This window comes from Chlamydomonas reinhardtii, chromosome 12, assembly GCF_000002595.2.
Source record: "Chlamydomonas reinhardtii strain CC-503 cw92 mt+ chromosome 12, whole genome shotgun sequence".
NCBI lineage: Eukaryota > Viridiplantae > Chlorophyta > Chlorophyceae > Chlamydomonadales > Chlamydomonadaceae > Chlamydomonas > Chlamydomonas reinhardtii.
In genome coordinates, this window is record NC_057015.1 from 2966291 (window position 1) to 2986256 (window position 19966).

A 19966-nucleotide genomic window follows, 5' to 3' on the forward strand; every position below is an offset into this window, starting at 1 on the left:
CGCCAGACTCAAACACTTGTGGTCAAGCCACACGCTGCAAATGCCTTTTGCACATGCCCTTGTCCAAGGTACATTCCGTTCACGACAGATGACCAGGATGGCCAAAACACACACCATGTGGGCCCCACAGCGTCACTCATTCCGCTGCAAGCACGCATCTATCGCAGTTGGCACCCTATCAATCGGGATGTTGCTCTTGCCGGCGGGGTCATCAGTCAGGTCCATTCGTTTATGGCTGATGCCCACATACGTGGACGCGGTTGCCAAGGGCCTGATTAACGCAGGCCACTGAGACTTACCTTGGCCCGCCGGCCGGCCACACATCAGCTCACACTCCGGCAACACGTGTGCCAATGCATGGCTAGCAAGGTATTACGGTATTGATACTAGTCCATACAATCACAGAATCACTCGTGTACAACTGCTGGCGTCACCAGCCTATCGTCTTCACTGCCCACACACGCCAGCCCACACACGCACGTCTTGCAAACGCACGCACTTCATAAACCACCAGAGCTAATACCACCACCACTATGCCCCCCTAATAGTACTGCATCACGACTTATCAACAGCCCTTGGCCACTTTCAGCCGCTGCTGCTGCTGCTGTCGGCTGCCCCAGTCGCCCCGGCGGCAGCAGACGCAATGCGCACGCGCAGGGGCGAGTCGCGGCGTATGCTGCGCAGCATGGCACGCACCTGCCGCACCCTCTGCAGCTGGGCCTCCAGCTCGGAGATCAGCGCGCCTGAAGGGGGCGGAGATGATGATGAGAGAGGGGCGATCGAAGGGGGCAGAGAGAGAAGGCAAAGCGTGCACGTGTTTGTGTGTGTGTGTGTGATGTGCGCGCATACAAGGCGGGTCGGTGGGGCAGATGGCGCCGCGACTTGTGGCTGGGAAGCACAGCAGTGGGTGGACACACAAGCTGGTCGTGCCGCAGTGCGCGGTGGCCTGCCTGCACACAGACACCCCCCTTAAAAAGGTGACGCACACGCGCACGCGCACGCACCCGACCGGATGCGCTGCCTCAGCTGGTCGGCGCTCTGCAGCACGCGGATAAGCTCCATGGTGAACATGCCCTGGTAATCGGACCGGAGACCCTGGGGGCGGCGCGTGCGTATGCGTGTGGGAGTGAGTGTGAGTGTGTGTGTGTGTGTGTGTGTGTGTGTGTGTGTGTGTGTGTGTGTGTGTGTGTGTGTGTGTGTGTGTGTGTGTGTGTGTGCGTGGACAGGGCGGCGTCAAAGGAAAAACCCCATTGCCCCCAGCAGCCACCTGAAGGAAGGCCACTGTGGAGACCTCCAAGTTGAACAGCCCGAAAAACAGCAGCGGCACCGCCGTGGTGAGCGACAGACCCACGGAGGCCGTGGAAAGAGCACCTGGGGGACGTACGCGTGTGTGTGTGTGTGTGTGTGTGTTTGTGTGTGTGTGTGTGTGTGTGTGTGATTGCTTGGGTAAGGGAGTACTGTGGTGGTGGGTGTTCTGTGCGCTGTTTGCCCACACCTCGCTTGGCTCCCACACACGCACCTGAGACTGTGTACACAATGCCAGACACCGTATTCAGAGCTGCGGAGGTGATACTGGCAGCGTCCAGGTTCGCCTGCATGCGAGATAGAGGCGAGGGAAGGGTGGAGGTGCCCTTGACAGGCGCCCCATCTGATGCAACCACCTCTCTGCCTTGACCAGTCATCCAAGCCACCACGCCACCGTGTCGCTGAAACCCCAAGCAGCAGCCCAAGTGCCCCAACCAGCCCCTGTTCACACACACACATGTACATGACATGTACCGTACTGCCACGCTCAATTGGTGATTTTATAATTGGTGACAGAAAAAAATCGCGCTGGAATTAAACAGGCTGACACAGACTTTGGTGATGGGCTCTGGCAGAAGCCAGGCCGAATTACACCCGCGTCACAGAATTGGTGATGGGACCCCCTGGATCGTACCCGGCGTCGCTTTCGGCCCCGGCAGCTGCAACACAAGCCCAGCCAACGTACCACAGTACTTCTGCTGCTCAGCTTCACAACCACGCACCAAGCAGCACCATACCGTATGGTATGCAACACAAGCCCCGCGCTTGCAGGCGCTATCCAGCCAATGTCCCAGCTTAAGCTGCAGCTTAGGGCCTTTGGGGGCTACACCGTGGGGCTACACTGAGCCTTGTGCGTATACTATAGGAATAGCGTCACTAGCCAAAGCAGCCTGTCTGCGTGTTTTCGCCCGACTTGGATGAATCAGGGTGCACAGGAATTGGTGACGGGCTCTGGCAAATCCTAGTCGACATTGTTCCCTGCTACCAAATTGGTGATTTTCACCAAATTGGTGTCACCAATTGAGCGTGGCAGTACGGTACTGCCAGACCAATGCGCGACAAACAAGGTGCTAATGCGCCCCTGGCACTAGCAACTACGGGTTGTCCGGATACATGATCACGTGATCTGATAAACAACTCGTAAACCGTTGTTACACACACACACACACACACACACACACACACACACGCGCGCACTCACGCTAATGCTGTCCAGGAAGTCCTGGAAGTCCTGGCCTGACAGCGGCTCCTTGACGGCCTTGTCAAACGTGGGGGCGCGGACGCCGGGCGGCGAGCCCACGCCCATGCCTGGCGGCCCCGACGGCGAAGACGGCTGCCGGAATGCGCCCTTGAACCCGCCGGAGACCGGCCCAGTGAATGGTGAGCCCAGGTCCTGGAAAAGCAGCTGGTCTTGGATGCCGCCGAAGATGCTTTGCAGGGAGTCCAGCGTGAGGGGCTCCAGGTCGGCTTGGCCGGGGGTGCCGGTAGTGGTGCCGGTGCCGGTTGTGCCGGTGCTGGGGTTGCTGTTGGCCCCCCGCCACGCGCTCCACTTCTGCCACCGGCTCCACAGGGTCTGACGCGGCGGCAGGTTGCCTCCGCCAGGGCTTGACACAAACTGGTTCAGGAACTGCCAGCGGGGGAAGCCGCCCGTGCCCTGGGCGCCCTGTCACGAGTCACGAAGCAAGTCGGCAAGTAAGGTTACATTTTATACAAGTTTTGCCCGCTGGTTGGGTGTTCGGGCGTGCCGAGAATTCTGTCGCGTCAAAAAATGCCGAGTCCCATTCGCCATCTGCTCACCACGAAGACTGGCGCGGGCTGGATGAGCAACAGAAACAGCACCGCCAAGGGCCGGCCTAGAGTGCGGGCGGCGGCATCGTGCGCGCTACTGAAGCGGCGGCGGGGTGTCGTCGACATGCCTTGTTCCTTGCGGGAGCACGGGCACTCTCTAATGGTGGGCTTGCGGCAAGAGGTGATGGTAAAGTGTGTGAGCGAGCATGCTGCAACTAGTAACAATGGCGGACTACGCCCGACCCGCAAAGTTTTGGCGAACCGGCCCACAACGCGCGTGCTGTGCGTACGGCACAAAACCCTAGCGAAACCCTAGGATCCGTGCGCGACACGCTCGACCCACCCCTACCCATCGGGATGTCACGTGAGGGCCGCACGCAACTGGTAGTGGCTGTGGCAGCTCGCGCAAGCAGCAACATCACAGGTAGGGTTTCGCGTGTCGCTCCCAGGCGGCGCGCATGGGGGCGGCGGGCGGGTGACCCGGCCAGTCGGCACGTCCCACCCCCTAGAGCTTGACGGCTCCAAACTGCCCTTGCAAGCCCTTGCAAGCCCTTGATCACTTATCGCGTTGCGCCCTATGTCATAAAGAAACTATGACAGTTCAGCCAACAACAAGCGAGCAAAATTCAAGCTTGAGTAAGGTCCGGCGCAGCGCCCGTCTTGGCCTCGCACGAAAGCCCTCGCAGTGCAGGCATTGCACTTCTCCCGAGCCCATCATGATGCAAACAGCTGTCAGCAGCGGCGGCGCTAGCCGCCTTCATCCTCGCGGCTCCCTCCGCCGCCGCGGCGGAGCCTGTGCTCCCGTCGTCCAGCTCGCAGCGGAGTTGACCGTGTTGTTCTGTTACGTGCTGCTGCTCACGCCGCACCTGGTGCGAGCGGCTGTGATAAGTAGTCTTGGGTCATGGCGCTCATGCTTCTGTGCATCGTGTCGTCCGCTGGGGTTCTGTAGTTGCATTGCGGTAGCAGGCCGCATGCCCCCCGCTGCGTGGCTAGGGTTTCCGTGCGAGCGAGGCGGGTGCGTGACCATCCGTGTGTTCCACACGCCGTGTCTCGGCCCGCCCACCTGACCACCTCCCGGGAGACCGACACCCCTGCCAACCAGTACGTAACGTGCGTGCCGCTAGTCTGCAATCTGCATACATCCACATATCCGCACATCGTTCTACGCTGTGCTTTCCTCTCGCTCCGCCCACGTGACATGCTTACTCTGTCACAGGCGGTCGTGCGCGCCCAAGTACTGGACATGGCGGGTGCGGGGGGTGGGGGTGCCGCCGCCGCCAACGCCACGTCAGGCACCGCCGTGCTCGATGCCATAAACGCCGCACATGTGAGCCGCGCGTGTGCACGTAGGGCGTGTGCATGCTTCATACCGTATGTGCTGTACATGCAGCACGACTGCCCAGGCGGCCTTTCTATCACTATTGCCGCATGCATACGTGGGCTGTGTGCCTGCCTGGGTGGTGCCATGGCGACACGCACAGGGTGACGTGGGCAGTGTGGCGGACCAGTTCAAGGCCTCACGGGACACGGTACAGGAGGCCAAGGACAACCACCAGGAGAAAGCAGGTGGGGTCGTGTGTGCGTGTGTGTGCGTGTGTGCATGTGTACGCGTGCGTGAGCGTGTGCTGCCGGCAGCACGCTTTGATTGCGACGTGCTGTCTATATGCGCCCATTCCCCTGCGCCTTCTCCCCTCACCTTGGCGCCTTGCCCATCATCTCCCCCAGCGCGCACCCCGCCCCCGCCGCCCCCGCCCTTACTTCACCCACTGACCTGCCAGACGCGGCTGCCGCCGAGGTGGTTGACGTGCCCAAGACCGGCATCAATGAGACCATGGTGGCGGAATTCCTCGCCAACTTCAGAGCCAACTTCGGAACCGGTGGGTGGGTGCTGGTCAGTGCTGGTGGGTGCCGGCCTCGGTGGCCGGTTGTGACCAGAGGCTCTCACGTTGGACGGCCGCGAAGGCCGAATGAAGAGCTGGACACTCACACCGCACCCAGCCCCAATCCCCCACACGTGTGCACCCCACCAAAGCCTGCTGCTGCCGGACCCAACTGCCCAAACCCTTCCTGCCTTCCTGCCTTCCTGCCTGCCGCCTTCCTGCCTGCCTGCCTGCCTGCCTGCCTGCCTGCCTGCCTGCCTGCCTGCCTGCCTGCCTGCCTGCCTGCCTGCCTGCCTGCCTGCCTGCCTGCCTGCCTGCCTGCCTGCCTGCCTGCCTGCCTGCCTGCCTGCCTGCCTGCCTGCCTGCCTGCCTGCCTGCCTGCCTGCCTGCCTGCCCACACTCAGGTGCCAACCTGCAGGCTATTCAGGACATCAAGGCCAGCAGCAGCGTCAAACAACTCAGTGACCTGGGCACCACGGTGCGTGGGTGGCGCAGCATGGCAACGCGGCGAGCCTGCGGCGGGCTCACACATGGCTACCGGCCCGCCGGCCCGCCATGGGTGACGTAGGAGGTCCCCTCGCTCCCTCCTTATGGGATGACAGCAGCCGCCCACTCAGCATCCGCCGCTGCTGGTGATGGGGCGTTCACACACACACACACACACACACACACACACACAAACGCAAACACACACGCAGGTGTACAACACACTCGTGGCGGCTGCACAGCTCGGCATCACTGCCATCACGGTGGGTGGGTAGCCATGGTGGCTGGAGCGGGTGGACCGCGCAGCTTGTGCTGCTGCCCCAGTGCCTAATACCGTACCGACTAACGCGCCACACAAGGCGCAGCTCTTGCTCGTACACACACGCACACACGGCGCAACCGACCCGACATGCGCCGGACCCGACGACAGGCCGGCCCTTTCGCTATCATTGGTCTGGTGGTGATTGGTCTGGGTCTGGCAGCCGCCATCACCTCTCTGGTGGCAGGGGCGCTGTATGCCATTGCCAGCGCCGTGGGTGAGTGGGTGGTGCGTGGCGGAGTCATTTGTGTGTGGCGAGGCGGCACAGGTGTATGCTGGGCAGGTGCGGGCGTGGGTGACGCTGGCACGCATTGAGTTGTGGAAGAGAGGCGGACAGAGTGAGTGCGGAGCTTAGCTAGCTGCTGTGACAACGTGCCGCACACGTACGTAGTTGCCTTCTCACACCTATGCACCTAAGCCCCTGAGCCCCTGAGCCTGCCTGCCTGCCTGTGCCGCCACGCACCCGCAGGCCTGTATGTGTCCATCGCCGCCGCCACCATCAACGAGTGCACCCCCGCCTCCAACACCACCACCACCACCTCCACCGGCACCACACCCGTGCCAGACATCGGCAGCGGCGGCACGGGAGGCGGCGGCGGCACCAGCACTTCCCCCTCCCCCTCGTCCCCCTCCTCCCCCTCTCCGTCGCCCTCCAAGAAACACAAGGCGCAGCCAGCCGTCAAGTGCGTGTGTGCGTGTGTGCCCTCAATGGCTAAACGTTCCTTGCGGGTTTTGTCATGCCCATGCATCATGTATCACACCTGACACACGCAGCCTGTATCCAACTTGCATCATCCCTGCTGCACGCACCCTGGTGCACCCGCCGACACAAACCCTATCTACGCATGCGGTACACAAGTCGGTTGCCACCACCCCCCCGCCCGCCCCCGCAGCTGCTTTGACGCTGCCAAGCAGGCCGGCTGGCTGTCGTCCATCTCCAACAGCGCCAACGACATGAACAAGTGCGTGCGTCACGAGGGGCGGTCCGAGTTGAGCGACTGGTGGCGCGTCCACGCACGCCGCCCGTCCTGCGTGCCCCCTCTCTCCACGCACGATCCCACCGCCTTGCCCACTGCTGCCCACCTGCATTACCGCCTTCGCTTCCCATACCAGCCAGCCTTAGACCTATTTGCCTATAAGCCCTTACTTACCGCCGGCCCCCATCATGCCCCCCCCCTCACGACCTCATTCCTCAGGTACCTCATACCGTACGTGTGGGGCGGCGGCCTGGATGACGGGCTGTTGGGCATCACCGAGAACCTGTTGGACCAGACCATACGCATTGCCAAGAGCATGCAGCAGCAGCAGCCGCAACCCCAGCAGTAACAGTACTGGACGTAGCACAAGTGGACGTACAAGTGGTGTAGAAGCAGTGGATTGGCAAGGCCTCCGTGAAGTAGGCGAATAGGTTACCATTGTAATGGGTTTGCCCGGGTCGGAGAAGCGAGATGTGCTGTTGGGACAGAGCATGTTTGTGCGAGTGTGGTCCTCGCATGCATTTGGCCAAACCCACACAGGGGTGCGAAAGGCAGCTAGCGCAAATACGCTGCTCTGCCCCGGGAAGGACCTGGCTTTGCCCATTTTAAAGCAAACTTAGTCCATGATGTTGGCAAGTGTGCTTAAAAGGTCGTGATGGAGGGCTCGTGTGTACATGACAGACGTACAGCGAGAGGGCCGGGGCAGCCCTGCAGCACGTGCGGCATCCGGCAAGCGTGCCGGCCCCGCCGGGGCGGGACCCAAGAAGCGCCTGTCTATCGAATAGCCAGAACCCAGCTCTCTCGCGTTGCCATCTTGGCGAGTAGTAAAATTGGAGTGGGACGCAAGTGTGCGCGTGTTGACGCGGGTGTTTGTTAGTTGGGATGCATGATAAGCCGGCTCGGAGGAAAGCAAGGGCAGGGGCCAGGCAAGCACGACCAAGTATATAGCGGAAGAGCGCAAGGTAGTCATGCGTACGCTCTTTCTCAAGAGAATGCAGCCCGAACCTGAAACGGCCCGAACCGACAGCTGGAGGGTGTGAGCTGCGACAGCTGGGGAGCCCACAGATGCAGGTGCACACCCTGGCTCTCCGCAATAATGTATTCGTATGTAAAATATGTTGCTCTATTGCATCGTGCAATTTGCGGGCACTTCCGCACAGCTAATGCAGAGGGGGTGCAGCGCTGTGCCCGCAGCACTACAACCCTGGTCGTCGCGACGCATAAATGGCATCGCCAGCCTTCCAATTCCATACACTAAATACAATTTACAATACATACTTGCGCCATCATACTATTCAACGCAGCACATCCATCCTGGCACTGTCGTCAATACATCAATACCCGAGCGATACTTCCTTTGTCGCACTCGGGACACAATGCCTGCCGGCATGATTACTTCTCTTCCGCCTAGCCTGGTAAGCTTGAAGCAAATCTTGAACGGCCCACTCCGTCGCCGGTCGCCGCTGTCGGCTCGCATGCACAACTCTTACGCCGCGACCCACAACTCTGCAGGAGTGGGCGCCAGTGCATTTGACGTGCCGACCAATCAGGACACTGCCACCGTCGCTGGGGTCACCGCTCGGGGTGAGTTCGAGCCTTGCTGTCGCCGGCACGATTGCAACATCACTCGGCGCGACAGCAGTCAGCGCCAACTCGCCCCCGAGCGCGACCCACGAAACTGAAACATTCCCAATCGTCATTTACAGGTGTCGTCTTGCCCGACGACGGTTCGCCGCGACACGGTGCCGCCGCCGCTACCGCCCGCTCTCCGGTCCGCGCTACCGTCGCTCGCGACCTGCGCCCCTCCGGCGCCTCTCCAGCCCCAGCAGCAACAGCCTCAGCCCAACTACGTGCGCGTCGCGGGCGGCGCCAGCTCCGCCGCCGGCCCGCTGGGCAGCCCGCACCATGAGCGCTTCAACCTGGTGCTGCCCGCATCCTTCGTGGAGTGCAACTTCATTCTCAACAACGTCCTGCAGCGCGGCGTCACCGTCGCCTTCCGCGTCGCCGGCTCCGCCTCCGCCCCTGCCTCTGCCCCGACCTCTAGCTCCAGCTCGGGAGCCGTGGTGGCGCGTGTGCACGGCGTCGTGCGGTGCCACGTGAACCCGCTGGGCCTCACCACGTATCGCGTGTCGGGGCAGCAGCCCGCCGCCGTGTGCGGCTGCTCGCTGCTGCGCTGGGCGGCGGAGGACGGCTGCCTGGTCATCGAGCTGGCGGTCAGGGAGCAGCAGCAGCAGCAGGTGGGTGTTTGAGCCATTGAGTGATTGTGGGAATCTGGGACTCGAGGAATGCAACATGGGCGGGCCAGCTGGGGAGCTACTTAGCTACTCAGGCGCAGCATCTCCAACTCGATGCCACCATCGTGAACACGCGCTGAGCAGCCAGCCGCACCTGTGTCTCTCCTCCCCTCAGGCGCCCACGCCAGTGGCCGCCCGCCGCCTGTTCGGCGACTGCCTGCCTTCGCCCGCCACCATCCGCAAGGAGCCCATGGCCCGCACCCGCGCACTGGCGGAGCAGCGGTACCAGCCCTCGCCCCTCAAGCCCCAGCAGCCCCAGCACCAACAGGCTGTGGCGGCGCCCGCTGCCGCTGCCGCTGCCGGCTACCAGCTGCCGGCGCCGCTGCCCTTCTCGCTTTCCCTGGCTGAGCCTGTGGATACCTCGGCGCAACAGCTGCAGGCGGCGCAGCAGCCCACAGCGGCGACCTGCACCGCTTCCGCTGCCACTGCCGTTGCCGCTGCCGCTGCCGCTGCCTCGGCCTTCGTGGTGCAGCAGGCAGCTGCGGCGGACATCCTGGTGCCGCAGCCTCAACCGCAGCCCCAGAACCAGGTGGCGACTGAGGCCAAGCAGGTGCAGCTGCGCTCGCACAACAGCGACCCCGGCCCGCGCGCCGCCGCCATGCCCGCCCGCGCCCTCCGCAGCCGCGCTGCAGCCAGCACGCAGACGCAGCGACAGCACCCACAGCCCGCCGCCATCTTGCGCTCCAAGCGCCTGGCTGACAAGGCCGCGGCCGCCGCCGCAGCCTCGGCGGCGGATGCCGCGCCGCAGGCTGCCGCCGCCGCCCCCAAGCGCCACCGCCGCACCGCCAGTGCTGAGGCCGCCGTGCCGTCTGACTTCATGGAGGCTGAGCTGTCGGAGCTGTCTGTGGACGAGCAGCACGTGGACGAGCTCTCCGGCATTGAGCTGCTGCTGGCGGCCCACGTGGTGATCAGCCGCCGTGAGCAGCAACAGCAGGTGCAGGCGCAGACGCAGGAGCCCGCGGATGCTGACGAGGCCGGGCGGCCCAAGCGCATGCGGCTGCAGAAGACCTTGTCACTCTAAAGCAGGGCACGATTGAGGGTGCGGGCAGGGGGCAACGTACATACACACACAGCAGGCACAGTTGGCACAGCATGATGACATACCTGTACAGCACGTGGCGGGGGCCGGGCGCTGCAAGGTGCTGTGCTGCGTTTGAGCGCGTGGCGGCGACCCGTGTGACGCGGCGCGTCGGCACACATGGCGCTTTTGGGCCGCGTATCACGTGGATGCCGCGTCACGTACTACAGCCGCTGCCGCGATGGCAATGGCGCACGGACAGACCTGTTAGAGGGGGATTTAGATTTGACAATTAGGGAGGTGGTAGGCTGGTAACGAACATTCAGGCGTGTAGCGTACCAAGTGTTTATCTTCTGCAGGGAACTCAATGCTGCAATGTAGACAGTACTGCGTGACAGTACTGCTAGCACTAGCACTACGGACGGTGGCTTTATGGATGCGTGTGGCAGGACCCGCAAGCACAGGAACTAACTTTGCAGACAGACAGCAGCTGAGAACCACCGCACTGTGTACTTGCTGACGTGGAACCCCCAGTTTTGACGGGTAAGCGAATGCTCTTCATTTGATGTTCAGTTATCTCTTTCTCTCTCTTGCGCGCGTGCTGCTGGCTGGTGATGTTGCAAGGATTGCCCCATAGGCCCAGAGGCAAAAACCTGACAAAGGGCATGCCACCACGTGATCCCCACTTGAAATGTGAAGTTCTGGTCTATGGACCTACACCGGATGCGTGGTGCGCGTGCGAACAGAACTGCGCAACCTCAATCCGTACCAATTGTAAACATGAGTTGGAGCGCTCCACAGCACGCCTCCCATGCCTCGCCCCGATGCAACACTGTCGGACGCCCTGGCCGGGCTGGGTGCCTCGGCTCGTGCCTCGGACAGCTTCGCACACGCGGCTCGGTCACGGCACTTGCTTGGGGCACTGTCCGGTTGCCTGTTGGTGCAGTCACGACTCACGAGCTGCGGGCCTCCAGCTTTTGGGACTTGCCTGCATCACGGCATGGGCGCAAACAACAGCATACATCATCATCAACCATGGGATGCGAAGCACAGGGGCACGGGCTCGTCGTGCTGTGTAACATGGGGACGCGCTGTTGGCTGTCAGTCTGGTCAAGTTCTGTCACCGCTGCGTCGTTGCCGGGAACCCCGTGTAGGGCTTGCAGGGCCGTCTGTAAAGAATGGCAGTTTTACAAGGGTATGGGGCACTGGGGGGCTGTCCCCCCGCGGCCCTGAGCCCAACGCAGCTGCGCGGGCGTCGAGGCCTGGGCCTGGGCGGCGACACCAGTCGTCGTGTCGGTAGTGGCGAGTCCAAGACGCGCGTCCCCTGAAGTTCGGCCAACAAATTCTTATGGAAAACAGGAGTGCAGAATGTTCAGTTTGCTGTTGCGAAGGCTGCTTCGGGCAGGCCCAGGCGGTGCCGCCATGCCTCCATTCCGCGCCAAGACCACCGCCAAGAACTGACTTTCGGCGAAGGTCAGGGGGCTAAACACAACCTTTGACTCATACATTTTCGCCGCTCTACACAAATCGCAACCATGGCCACCAAGGTGAAGCTTATGAGCTCGGACGCTCAAATGTTTGAGGTGGACGAGGATGTGGCTTTCCAGTCCCAAACTGTGAAGAACCTGGTAGAAGACGCCGGCACAGAGGACGCTATCCCTCTGCCTAACGTTTCCGGGCGGATCTTGGCCAAAGTCATCGAGTATAGCAAGTACCACGTCGAGGCAGAGAAGAAGGGTGCTGACGACAAGCCCACCAAGACTGAGGACGATGTCAAGCGCTGGGATGATGAGTTCGTGAAGGTGGACCAGGCAACGCTGTTCGACCTCATCCTGGTAAGCGCGCGAGAAATTTGGAGCACCTCGTTCGCTCGCATGGCCCTTAGAGCCGCGCCCCCATCGGCCATGGCTATGCATTGCGAGCGAGACGTCTAACGCGCATGCATGCGGCTCTCACGCAACACAGGCTGCGAACTACCTGAACATCAAGGGTCTGCTGGACCTGACCTGCCAGACTGTGGCTCAGATGATTAAGGGGAAAACGCCAGAGGAGATCCGCAAGACGTTTAATATCAAGGTGGGCAGCACCGCTTTAAGGTTGGGGCTGTAGCGGCTAGAGATGGGGCTGTGCGAGGCGAGGGGGGACGGAAGTGGGTGTCGACACGCAGGCGTCGGGAGTCGTCTCGCATGTGCCATTCGCCACCTGGACTACCATGATCCATCGGGGCTGCAAAAGCATCTCAAACTGGCACGTTTGCATCTCTGACACGCTGCTCCCTTGTCTGCGACGCACCACAGAACGACTTCACGCCCGAGGAGGAGGAGGAGGTCCGCCGCGAGAACCAGTGGGCTTTCGATTAAGCACGGGTCTGATTAAGGCACCAGCTGTGCTTGGGCGTAATCGTGCATTGCACCCGCAGAGCACGCCGCACTCTGTAGCTAGGAATTTAGGATGGGTATGTGTGCCAGCAGGAGGTCGCTAGCGCGTGCGTCTTTGTACCGCACGTGTGTCTGTGTGTACGTTATGTTAGGTACGTCCTGGGACGTGCAGTTTGTGGCCGCGGTACAGGGCATGTGTGCCGTACGCCAGCAGGCTGTATGGCGGAACGTGGCGGTAGGGAGGATTTGGCCTCGTTCCCAGTATGCAGTGCCAACGGTGGGCATGCTGCTTGCAGCTGTATCACCAGGGCACGTCGACTGGGTTTCGGGATACCGTGGAGCTCTGGAAGTCGGCAAAAGAAGTGTATCGGCTCAGCTTATGGCCGTGGCTTAGTGGCACTAAGGCCTACTTCAGGCTCAGCATGGAGCCTTGTAGTTGATAGCTCCGCATGTACGGACGCGCTGCATCAGGTAGTGTTAGGCCTCATTATGGTCCTAGGCGCATTCGTGGGTGGGCATGCGTCATTGAGCATGGCCCGCTGCAACCTTCGCCCCGAACTGGCGTCCGTGTTGCACGCAACGTGCTCGGGAAGTGGTGGAAATGAACTGTGGAGGAATTGCGAGAAGGGCTGAAAGCGATGCATAGACACGTCATGCATCAGGATTGGGTGGGCTGTAAAGGACAAAGTTGAGTGGCTATGGGCCAGTAAACATGATGGGCCACAACGTGGATCGGAATTGGGGATGGGTGGTGAGTCGGCGACGGAGCCAATCATGGCGTGACCAAGAGAGCCGAGGCAGTCGGGGCAACTGGGCAGGTGGACGACTGAAACGCCTGCCACAGCGCACAGGGCGCAACAAAGCAGCTACACTGCTCATAAGCCTTGATTAGTTGGAGTGTTGGTGTTCAGGCCTGGGCTTGCACGTGGTGGATGGGCAGCGCGTGACGTTGGGGCGAACTGGTACAGCGGCCACCAGCGGCACGTATTGGGATGGGGAGCTCAGAGGTCAAGCTTGCTATGGGCCCCTGTCGGAAGCCCATGACACCGCAGAGGCGTTAGGCTGCCCCCCTGCCTCCAGCTGCCTCCAGGACGACTCGGCAACGCCTTTTGCTGTACAGGGCTTGCAAGTAATGTCTGCGATCCGAGGGAAAAAGCGAGCTTTAAGCAATCTACCGGTATCTGACACGCGTTGGGGTGGGTCCACTACTCGTGACAGGTTCCTGCTGCTCTTGTGTGAGTGGGTGGGTGGCAAGCTGGGGCGGCCGCGCGGAGGTTACAGTGACACGGTGCTCGACACCCTGCTATCTCCGTAGCACGCGCAATGCGCAGGCGCGCAGCTGCCAACGTCAGGGAGTTCTCCCCCGGCCAACGTTGCAGCGACCTTAAATGTTTGCCTTCAACTGGCAACCGCGCCGCTTTCTCGAGCGCGCGTCGCCGATAACACTTCGCTCGCCCCGCTGTGAGGCGCATATGTTTATGCATGAAGGCAAGCTCACAGACAAAGCCTCCTCGCGACTTTTCAACAAATGAGATGATTGTGACAAATTTGACACACCGGCATCATAGTCCTGCAAACCAGTGGGGCCCACCAGTGCGTGTCGCTAACTTACACATAGTCCCAACACATATAGTATTGTCTGTGCGGCTGGACGGGCAGCCGCACCAGAAGTAGAACCAGCGAGGCACCCCCTGCTGCAGTCGCGAAGTCTCACGGTGGAGGCGGCGCAACCTCCTAGCTGCTCAGTACGTGGTCAATAACCATCGACCGTCACCGGACGAGCGAGCCTGTGGGCCAAAAAGCTTTCCGTGCAGGCCCAGTCAGCAGTCAGCAGCGAGTTTTGCGCGAGTCCAGCGAAACGGGTGAGCTTTGAGCGATTCACCTGGGGCATTATACTGATATTTGTGGAGGGGGTGGCTCATCGACATGGCTCGCATTTTTGGCCTCCCCGGCCATGCCTGCCTTTCGCCGGCTGCAGTCGTGACACGTCCTTGCAAAACCAGAGGGAGGACAAATGCCTGCAGCAGCTGCGGACCCTACGAAGCGGGTGGGTGCCGGTGCTGCGGGAGTGAGCGCGAGTGTAGCCCTGTAATGGGGCCGGGCCCGCCACGAAACTGTGGCCGCGGCTCCGTATGCATGACCACACTGAGCATCTGTATTAGCTGACGTATGCTGGCTGCTGGCTGTTGACGACTGGCACGTCTTGCTAGAGTAGGGTTTGGGCGACCATGTGGCGCATTTGGGGCGACTGCGCGACTATCGGGCCAAAAGCCGACGTGGGGCTGGCGGAGACTATCGCTTCGGCATTTTATGCTTTCAGCACTCTAACGGTGAGCGCCTTATCCTGGTCCACTGCAGGAGATTTCCGGGTTCTTCCTCTCCCAGGAGAAATTTGGCAGCCATTGCGACTCGCTGGCCAGTCCGGCTTGCGGCACCGTCTCATTGCGACTCTTCCACAATGAGCCGCAACACACAGCCGCGGTGCTCCAGGCGCTGCGTGACAACACCAGCGTGACCTCGCTCGACATTTTCGAGCTTGACCCCGCCTCCGCCTCCACGCTAGGTTCGCTCCTCGCCTCCAACCCGCGCCTCACCTCGCTTGCCATCCACCACGCCCACGGGTTCGAGGCCGCCACGCGCCTCGCCGCCGGCCTTGCAGCCAACACCAGCCTCACCCAGCTCCACTTCTCGCAGCTAGACGCGCGCGGTGTGACTGCCATCGCCAATGCTGTCGCTGCCTGGGCCTCGGCCCCCCACGGCGCCCGGCTGCAGCACCTGCGCCTCGACAAGAGCCTGCTGAACGCCGAGGCAGCGGCGGCGCTGGCGGCGGCCCTAGGGCCGCAGGCGGCGGCGCTGGCCCGGCTGGCGGTGGTGGAGTCGGACATGGGCGGCGAGGCGGCGGCGGCGCTGCTGGGGTCTCCCGGCTGGGCGGCGCTGACGGCGGCGCTGACGGAGTTGGACCTGTCCAGCTGCCATCTGGGGCCGCAAGGTGCGACCCGCCGCCTGTGCTTCCTGCCGCCTGTCCCTGCCGCGCCCTTGCCCGCGCCTTGACCCCGTCGTCCACATTCCCTGTCTGTGGCCTGTGACCTCACCGCCGGCTTCTCCTGCCTGCCACCCACAGCCGGCGAGCTGCTGGGCCGCTTCCTGGCCGCACCCGGCTGCCGCCTGGCCGCGCTGGCCCTGTCCAACAACCGCCTACTGGGCCCCGGCGGCGCCACCGCACTGGCGGCAGGCCTGGCCGCCAACGCCAGCCTGCGCCGCCTGGACCTAGCCAACTGCGGCGTCACCGCGCCCGGCGTGGTGGCGCTGGCGGCAGCGCTGCGGCCGGAGGCGCCTGGCGGCGCCGGCAGCCTCGCGGCGCCGCCGCTGCAGCAGCTGTGCCTGAACGACAACGCGGCGGGGGCTGAGGGCCTGCTGGCGCTGCTGTGCGCCATGTCGCCGTTCCCGCTGCCGCGCCCTCAGCCGGCGCAGCATGTCGAGGGCCTTCTGCCGCCCTGTGGGCTCCGCACCCTGCAGCTGGACTCCAACCAGATCCGCGGCATCGACCTGGCGGAGGCGATGGGGGTGGCGGCGCCGCCAAAGATCCTGTCACCCGCCGCCGCCGCCGTGCACCAGCTGGCAGCCACCCTCGCGGCGGCGGCGCGCGAAGCGCGCGCCGCCGCCACGGCTGCCGCGACCGCTAATGGCAGCGAGGTGGAGGAGGCGTCGTCGGCGCGGCGGTTGGTGCACGTGACGGGGCCGTTGGAGCAGGTGTCCCTGGCCGGCAATGCGCTGTACGACGCGGGTACGACAGCGCTGGCGGCGGCGCTGGGCGGCGCGCCGTCTCTCGAGAGCCTGGATCTGCGGGAGAACGGCATCAGCGACGCCGGCGTGGCGGCGCTGCTGCCGCTTGTGGGCGGCGGCGCGGGCGCGGACGGCCGCCGCATGCTGGGCGGCGCGAGCCGCCGCGGCAGTGCTGGGGGGGCCGCCGGCGCCAGCTCCAGCGTTGGGCTGCAGGGGCTGGTGCTGGACGGCAACCGCATCCACAACTCGGGAGGCCAGGCCCTGCTGGAGGCGGTGACGGCGGCGCCGGGGCTTTGGCGCTTCTCAGCGGAGGCCAACAAGCTGACAGGTGAGCGAACCCTTTTCGACTAATAGGTAGCCGCTTTAATTCTCTTGAGTACCATGTTTTTTGCTTTTTCGGTGCTTCGTAATGATATCTCTTTCAGTTCGCTCCTCTGACGTCGCTTGCGCTCCTGGTGCCCTGTTCCACTTCCCGTCACAGACCCGGCGCTGCGGCTGTCGTTGACGCAGCTGTCGCAGCTGCGCGCCGCCCGCCGCTCGCAGCTGCTGGTGCTGGGGCGGCAGTACTCGTCCTCCTCGTCCTCGTCGGGCGAGGACCCGGAGGGGCAGGGCCAGAACGGCCGCCGCGGCAGCGGAGGCGGCGGAGGCGGCGCCGACTCGGGCCGCCGCAGCGACGGTGGTGGCGACTCACACCGTAACAGCATGGAGGAGGAGGACCGGCCGCCATCACAGCAGCATCAAAAGCAGCCGCAAAACGGCGGTGGCAGTGGTAACGTGGCAGGCGCAGCGATGGATCTGGACGATCCTCAAGAAAATGACGGCCACTTCCGCCACCACCACCACCAGCACAAGCACAGGCTGGATGAGGGACGCGCCAGCGGCGGCAACAGCAGCGGTGACGACGATGAGCGCAGCGGCGAGCGGCGGCCCTCGGCGGGCGGCCGCAATGTCGCAGCGCGCGCCGGCCTGAACGGCGGCCCACACGACATCCATGTCAGCGCAGGCAGCCAGGCTGCAGCTGCCGCAGCGGCCATGCTGAGTGCTACTGCCGCCGCAGCGGACGGCCCGGCGTGGCGCCGCGCCGTCCCCGCGACCATGGACGTGGCCAGCAGCTGCAACGGCAACGGCAACGGCTGTAGCGACGAGGTGCCCACAGGCGGCGTGCGCCGCGACCTGCACGCCATGGCAGTTGGCGCGCCTTGCGGCGGCGGTGGCGGCGGCCTTGGTGGCGGCTGCGGCGGCGCACACCCCATGGCCATAGACTCGCAGCCCTGCATGCCGTCCTCGGCCGGCTGTGGTGGCGGCGGCGGCCGCCCGCCGTCGGTCGGCGGCGCCTCCTCGCACGACAGCCTGTTTGGCAGCTACGACCCGCCCTCACACTTGCTGGAGGCACACGGCTTCCGCGGCGGCGCCATGGCCGGGGGCACGCCGTCGCGACATGCGCCCGCCGGCGCCGCCGGTGCGCGCTTTGGCGGCAGCAGCAGCGGCGGCGTGGCCGGCGGCGGTGGCGGCGGCGGCGGCGGCGGTGGCGGCGGCATGATGGCGACGTCGCCGCCGCCGGCCATGTGCTACGTGACGGCGATGACGGGCGTTGGCGGCGCGGGCAGCGTGGGCGTGTCGAAACAGGCGGGCGGTGGTCGCGGCGGAGGCGGCGGCGCCAGCGGCCACGACTTCAAGTCCACGCCGCAGCAGATCCTGCCGGCGTGTCGCCGGCCGCGCTACAAGCCCCTGACGCCGGAGCAGCAGCGCATGTTTGAGGACTTTTGAAAAGGGCCGCCGCAAGAGCAGCTGCTCGAGCTGCTGTTGCGGCAGCAGGAGTGCGTGAACCTGTGGCGGACGGGCATGACTAATGCACGGCTGGCTGCTCGAAGTACCAATCGCCTCGCCATCGCTCGTTGGACTCTTTCGATAATGAAAAAAAGCAATTGCACGCGTGCGCCCAGAACGAGGCTGCGTGCCGCAGGCGGATGTACCTACAACGTAATGATTCATGCTGTTCCGGCGCTGCCGCAAGCGCTGCAAGAACTAGCATCTCTGCGAGAGTGTTTTGACGGCAGCCCTGCCTCTCTCTGTCCCGGCTTGGCTGCAAAGGTCCTGCCGACACGCTTTTGACGGGCTTTGATGGGAATCCTTCGCTCTGGGTGGTGTGGATGAGGATGTGGGTATCAGACAACATAGTGCCTTGAGGGGCGCTTTCGGGAGGGGGGGCCGATAAGCACGACCAGCAGCAAATCCTTAATCCTACACTACTTGCTTGCTGCTGGTGCAAGTGCAAACTCGGGGCCGGTCTGGGCCCTTGGGGATTCTTTCTGCAAAGCGTATCCAAGCTATGCGCGGGTGCGGCGGCCCGGTTTCTGACCGCGTCGCTGAATGATAAAGGCTCCGCAGAGGCGGGGCTGCGCGCCTGTCTGCGATTGGGTTACCTTGTGTAGTTTCCAGGGCCTTCAATCGGGCAGGTTTGCTTGTGCTTTGATAGATACCAGGATTGTGGAAGCTGTTCCAACAGAATTGTGCATAGAAACGGTCAAAAGCTCTTACACATCTAAGTGGCTGGGCAAGTTGCCGCCTGGTGCGGGCGGCTGCAGTGCGCCTCCAGACAACGGTGACGAGTTAGGATCTGGGGCTTGAGACTTGAGAGCCCCAGGTGCGCTTTAGTCCACGCCCTGTGCCCCCGCATTGCACACGCGCACTTTTCCATGGTTGCCGCATTCGGCCCACGTGCGCGCGTGGCACGTGCAGAATGCAAGCGGGGTGAACAGGTCACGTGTATGTGCATTTGCTGCTAGGTGTTGCTGTTGACTAGTGTCTGTACCGTATGCAGACGTTTTGGTGTAGCTATGTCTCTGTATTTGGATAAATATCCCATCCGGCGCGGGGGGTGATGCCTTTTGGATTTGGCCTGACGCGCGGTGCTGACTGTTATGGAGAGATTGTGGAACTGCGCCGCCCTGCAACTCGCGGACTAGGGTGATGATGCAGGTGTCTTGGCGGCGGGCCAGGAAGCGGCCCGAGCGGGCGACGGTGGTGGGCGACAGTCAGGTGTCGTGACGCAGTGCCAGGGAACGAGCGCGAGGCGCGCGGCCCCAGTCCGGACCACAGCGATTAATAGGCCGGCTGGGGTTGTGTTGGGTGCTGTGGTATTGAGGGCACAGGCGGCGGCGACCACCAGAGGTGGGTGCCGGCCGCAATGAGACCGTCAAAAGCAGTGAAGTTGTCCTTACTATCATGGTCATCGTACGGTACTATAGGAGCAGTGCGGGCGCGTGCCGCCAGCGTGGCAAGCACACCGCCGGTTTTTAGGTCTTATTTGTTGATCCAGTAGCTGACATACGCCCTCAGGCAGCACGAGGGCGATAGCAACGTTCGTTGTTAGTTGTAGAGGTGTTGAACAGGTAGCACGGCACGGTACCGCAATATGCAGACATGCAGGTCCGCCGGTGGCGTGAAGAATTTATCGACGTGAGTCTTTGGGGTGCAGAGGTGGGTGCGAGCACAAATAATGCACACCCAAGTACTCGAAGCTGGATGCGCGGCGGGGCAGTGCGCGGTCAAGGCGCTGCTGTATGGTAGGCGGAGATAGAGGGGCACGGCGGGCGCAGGGGCGCGGTACGTGCTGATTTGGGAGAGGACACACGGCACGTGGGCACATGTAATCCTCGCCAGTGAGTTCTGGCACTGTCCAACAGTCCGACCGCTCGGGGGTACCCCAGGACTGAGGGCTTGCAGTTCTCTGCCCGC

At 63.1% G+C, this 19966-nt stretch overlaps 5 protein-coding genes across 5 annotated transcripts; 4 read left to right on the top strand and 1 right to left on the bottom strand.

Annotated features, from left to right (window-relative positions):
* Nucleotides 1-10: 10 nt before the first annotated feature.
* CHLRE_12g501350v5 (uncharacterized protein) lies at nt 11-3276 on the bottom strand. The gene is made up of 6 exons (XM_043068090.1): nt 3103-3276; nt 2507-2968; nt 1520-1592; nt 1268-1371; nt 1005-1095; nt 11-743 (listed from the first exon to the last, which is right to left on the bottom strand). Exons 1-6 carry the CDS (start codon nt 3217-3219, stop codon nt 586-588), a joined length of 1005 nt encoding a protein of 334 aa, XP_042918276.1. The 5' UTR covers nt 3220-3276; the 3' UTR covers nt 11-585.
* A 2530-nt stretch (nt 3277-5806) lies between these two features.
* Nucleotides 5807-7879, top strand: CHLRE_12g501351v5 (uncharacterized protein). The gene is made up of 4 exons (XM_001690913.3): nt 5807-5995; nt 6248-6461; nt 6672-6740; nt 6975-7879. The coding sequence occupies exons 1-4, from the start codon at nt 5869-5871 to the stop codon at nt 7102-7104; spliced, it is 540 nt and encodes a 179-aa protein (XP_001690965.2). The 5' UTR covers nt 5807-5868; the 3' UTR covers nt 7105-7879.
* Nucleotides 7880-7926: 47 nt separating this feature from the next.
* CHLRE_12g501250v5 (uncharacterized protein) lies at nt 7927-10857 on the top strand. The gene is made up of 4 exons (XM_043068089.1): nt 7927-8170; nt 8268-8339; nt 8462-8992; nt 9165-10857. The coding sequence occupies exons 1-4, from the start codon at nt 8144-8146 to the stop codon at nt 10068-10070; spliced, it is 1536 nt and encodes a 511-aa protein (XP_042918277.1). The 5' UTR covers nt 7927-8143; the 3' UTR covers nt 10071-10857.
* Nucleotides 10858-11446: 589 nt separating this feature from the next.
* CHLRE_12g501200v5 (uncharacterized protein) lies at nt 11447-13625 on the top strand. The gene is made up of 3 exons (XM_001690912.2): nt 11447-11902; nt 12033-12143; nt 12365-13625. The coding sequence occupies exons 1-3, from the start codon at nt 11603-11605 to the stop codon at nt 12425-12427; spliced, it is 474 nt and encodes a 157-aa protein (XP_001690964.1). The 5' UTR covers nt 11447-11602; the 3' UTR covers nt 12428-13625.
* Nucleotides 13626-13806: 181 nt separating this feature from the next.
* On the top strand, nt 13807-19910 carry CHLRE_12g501150v5 (uncharacterized protein). Its single transcript, XM_043068088.1, has 5 exons — nt 13807-14307; nt 14424-14492; nt 14804-15434; nt 15567-16556; nt 16710-19910. Exons 2-5 carry the CDS (start codon nt 14460-14462, stop codon nt 17993-17995), a joined length of 2940 nt encoding a protein of 979 aa, XP_042918278.1. The 5' UTR covers nt 13807-14307; nt 14424-14459; the 3' UTR covers nt 17996-19910.
* Nucleotides 19911-19966: the final 56 nt, after the last annotated feature.